The 2,910-nt window shown below is 59.1% G+C and overlaps 1 protein-coding gene across 1 annotated transcript in view; it reads left to right on the top strand.

Moving 5' to 3' along the window:
• The first annotated feature begins 895 nt into the window (after nucleotides 1-895).
• Nucleotides 896-2,910, top strand: part of SKOR1 (SKI family transcriptional corepressor 1) — a 13,007-nt gene continuing 10,992 nt past the window's right edge. The window contains 2 exon segments of the mRNA XM_006886692.1: nucleotides 896-1,075; nucleotides 1,767-1,960. Coding sequence (XP_006886754.1) covers nucleotides 896-1,075; nucleotides 1,767-1,960 — 374 coding nt within the window.

Raw genomic sequence — 2,910 nt, 5'->3', positions numbered from 1 at the left:
TCGAATTAATATCCAGATATTAAGTAAACAATAAATTAGCAAAACTACAAGAAAATTTTACAGCCCTTTGCATTTGGCAATCATTGAGTGTTAATTAGAAATTCATTACAATTAAAACCCTGCCTAAACAGGGCCTGCGCGCCTTAATTACATCTGATTTTTAATTCAGAATACGTGTTTACACAGTAAGCGCTACGTACCCCATGATTATCCCCAATCCTCTTTATACTGTACTAATTATGTAAATTAAACCTAATTAACTGACGAAAACTGCCGTTAATTCAACTGGTAAAAGATATGTGCTTGCAGGGGAGGCGCGGCCGCCCAGCCCGAGCCCCAGCCCGAGTGGGCAGCGCTGGCCGCGTGGACACAGCCCGGGACCCGGAGGCAGCGCGAGGCCGCCGGCGGAGGGGGATCTGGGGATCTCGGCCACTGTGCGGAGAAAGAACGCGTGTTAATGGGGTCCAGGGGCAGAGGGCACTGGCCGGGTGGCTCTCCGGATCTGGACGTGCCTGGCTGCACGAGGCAGACCATCCCCTGGGGAGAGAAGCCCTGTCCATTGCCCTCGGAATTTGGGTTCGAGGTCCACCCCTGCCAGTCACCGACTGCCGGACCCTGCAGAGTTGACCTGGCCCCTCCGTGGCCTCTGGCACACGGCACTGGAAAGGAGGCTCTTGAGAGCTGCGCGGGGCACACACTCCACCCCTTACCCTCTGCAAGCGAGGCCCCCCCGGAAAGCATACATTTTGGGGTCTGGAAGATCAGGCCATGCTCTTTACTGGCGAAAGACCTGGGCAGGTTGGCTTCCACCGCCTGAACCTGTTCCTACCTGTAAAATGGGGCTAACTTTTTCTCCCTATTCCCTGAGCCTTCCTTAAAACCTGCAAACTGTACAATGAAAGTCGCGATATTAACCGACCAGACGCTGGTCCCAAGCAGGGCCTCTGCCTCTAACCCAAGACCGCTCCCCCAGCCCACTCCACGATCACCAGACGACGCGCGAGGCGCGACGCCTCTCCTGCCTCCAGTGTGTCTCGGTCGAGACTCAGGCTCGCAGCGCGGGGAGCTGTCCGCTGTCTGGTGCTGAAAGGGCCTCCCTAGGTGGCCTGCTTGTCCCCTCGAGAGGGTGCCCAGGGAGCTCCTGGAGGTCGGACTGCGGGCTACCCCCGAGGTGCTGGTCTCAAAGGAACCGTTGGCCCTCGCAGGCCACTAGAAGCTGGACAAGCAGACCCGGCCCAGGGAGACGGGCGCATTGGCTCCCACTCCCACCCCCTCACCCTTAGGGTGCCCTGACTCCTCTGCCCATCTTCACAAACCCACCACCACAATAAAATCCTGAAATGCCCCTAAATATCATTAAGAAGCGAATAATGATTACCGAAAGGGATTGTAATTATGGGTAGGAGAATTGACGTCGAGGAGCGGGGCCTGAGAACAGCTCTCGGACAGGGTCCTGTTTTCCCCGAGGGGCGGCGGGGGGGGGGTAAGGGGGTAACAGAGAACGACAAGTGGTGATGCGCAGAGCAGGGACAGAGGGGTGAAGGACAGCCAGCGGGGTGCGGGACTTCTTCTAGAGAAAAGGGGGAGAGGCGAGAGGGGGACAGAAAACCAAAACAATCAACACTTCAGCACCTCGAACAAGGCACTGTGCGAAGAACACAGGAACCAAGGTGGGAGGAAAGACCAGGCCTGGCCACCCCACTCTCCGAGGCCTAAGTTAGGGTGATCCATTCGCCCCTCTGGATCCTTTACTGGGGTCCTGCAAGCAAGGGGAGAAAGGGGGAACATGGAGAAGGAGTAGAGACAAGATCGCCCCTGAGGTCCAGAGCGCAGAGAGGGAGGGAGCCAGCAACCCCAAGCCAGAGGGGGCAGGGGCGGGGTCGCCCGCTCTGCTGGCCGCGGAAGATTTATGGTGTAGCCAGGCTTCCAAGGACAGGCTTTGCTCGCCTCTACCGCCGCCGCCCTAGCCGCTGAAGCCGCTGCGCCCCCTGCCCGGGCGGCCGCCGCGCCCCAGGCCATCCTTGCCATTATTAACTTCTGTTTGATTAGGGTAATTGTTCAAACTTGGGCTGGACAGTATGATTAATTACAGTTTAATTAACGTGTCCATTAAGGACACTAAATGCACGGGAGGGGGGAGTGGCCAAGGGGGCGCCAGGGTGCGGGCATGGAAGGAGGGGGTGCCATTGGTAACTCAGTGCGGGAGAGCTTCAACGCACAGACTCAAAGAGAAAGGGAGAAGATGGGAGCCCAAGAGATGGTGGGGTGAAGACTGGTGAGGGGACTGAGAGGAGACAAGCAGGGGAGGAAAGGAACGGAGGGGTAGGGGAAGAGAGGCTGCAGGTCAGGAGATTGAATCCCCGCTGCCCTGATCCGAGGTCCCCTCCAGCAAGGACTTGGTCCCTCGAGGGGAAAATGTAGAGGAAGTAAGTGCCCAAGGCCAAGGCCCCGGATCCCAGGACCTTCATCCAGTCCAGAGTTCTCCCGACGCTCCTCACCCAAGTCAAGGGAAGTGGGGTGAGGGGCTTTGCCCTTTACCAGCTAACACTCCTGTGCCATTTGGATCCTACTGTGGCCCCGGGTGGCCCTACTGGCTCCCCAGGACCACTCTCCTTCGTTCGCCCTGGCGCGTACCCGCTGCTTGAAAACGTAGCACCTCTCTGAATGCCCCGTCAGCTCTCGGCCCTCAGCCCCGTCACCAGCCCTGGTCCAGCCCGCTCTTGCCTCCTCAGTTAGGGCGCAAAGCCTCTCCAGTTCGTTCTGAGGGTCAAACTTTGCGGCCCCAGGGCCCCTAACCCCCTCCTGGCCCCTCGGGCAGGCGCGGGCCGCAGGTGCAGGGCGCGGGGCGCAGGTGTGCGGCCGCTTACCTGGGGCGCGCAGGCCTGGGGGCTGCGGGAGGCGGCGGGTGCA

Source organism: Elephantulus edwardii, unplaced genomic scaffold (genome assembly GCF_000299155.1).
Source record: "Elephantulus edwardii isolate Elephantulus edwardi_28Jun2011 unplaced genomic scaffold, EleEdw1.0 scaffold00050, whole genome shotgun sequence".
In the NCBI taxonomy this organism is placed as follows: Eukaryota; Metazoa; Chordata; class Mammalia; order Macroscelidea; family Macroscelididae; genus Elephantulus; species Elephantulus edwardii.
This window is presented reverse-complemented; position numbering and strand designations above follow the sequence as displayed.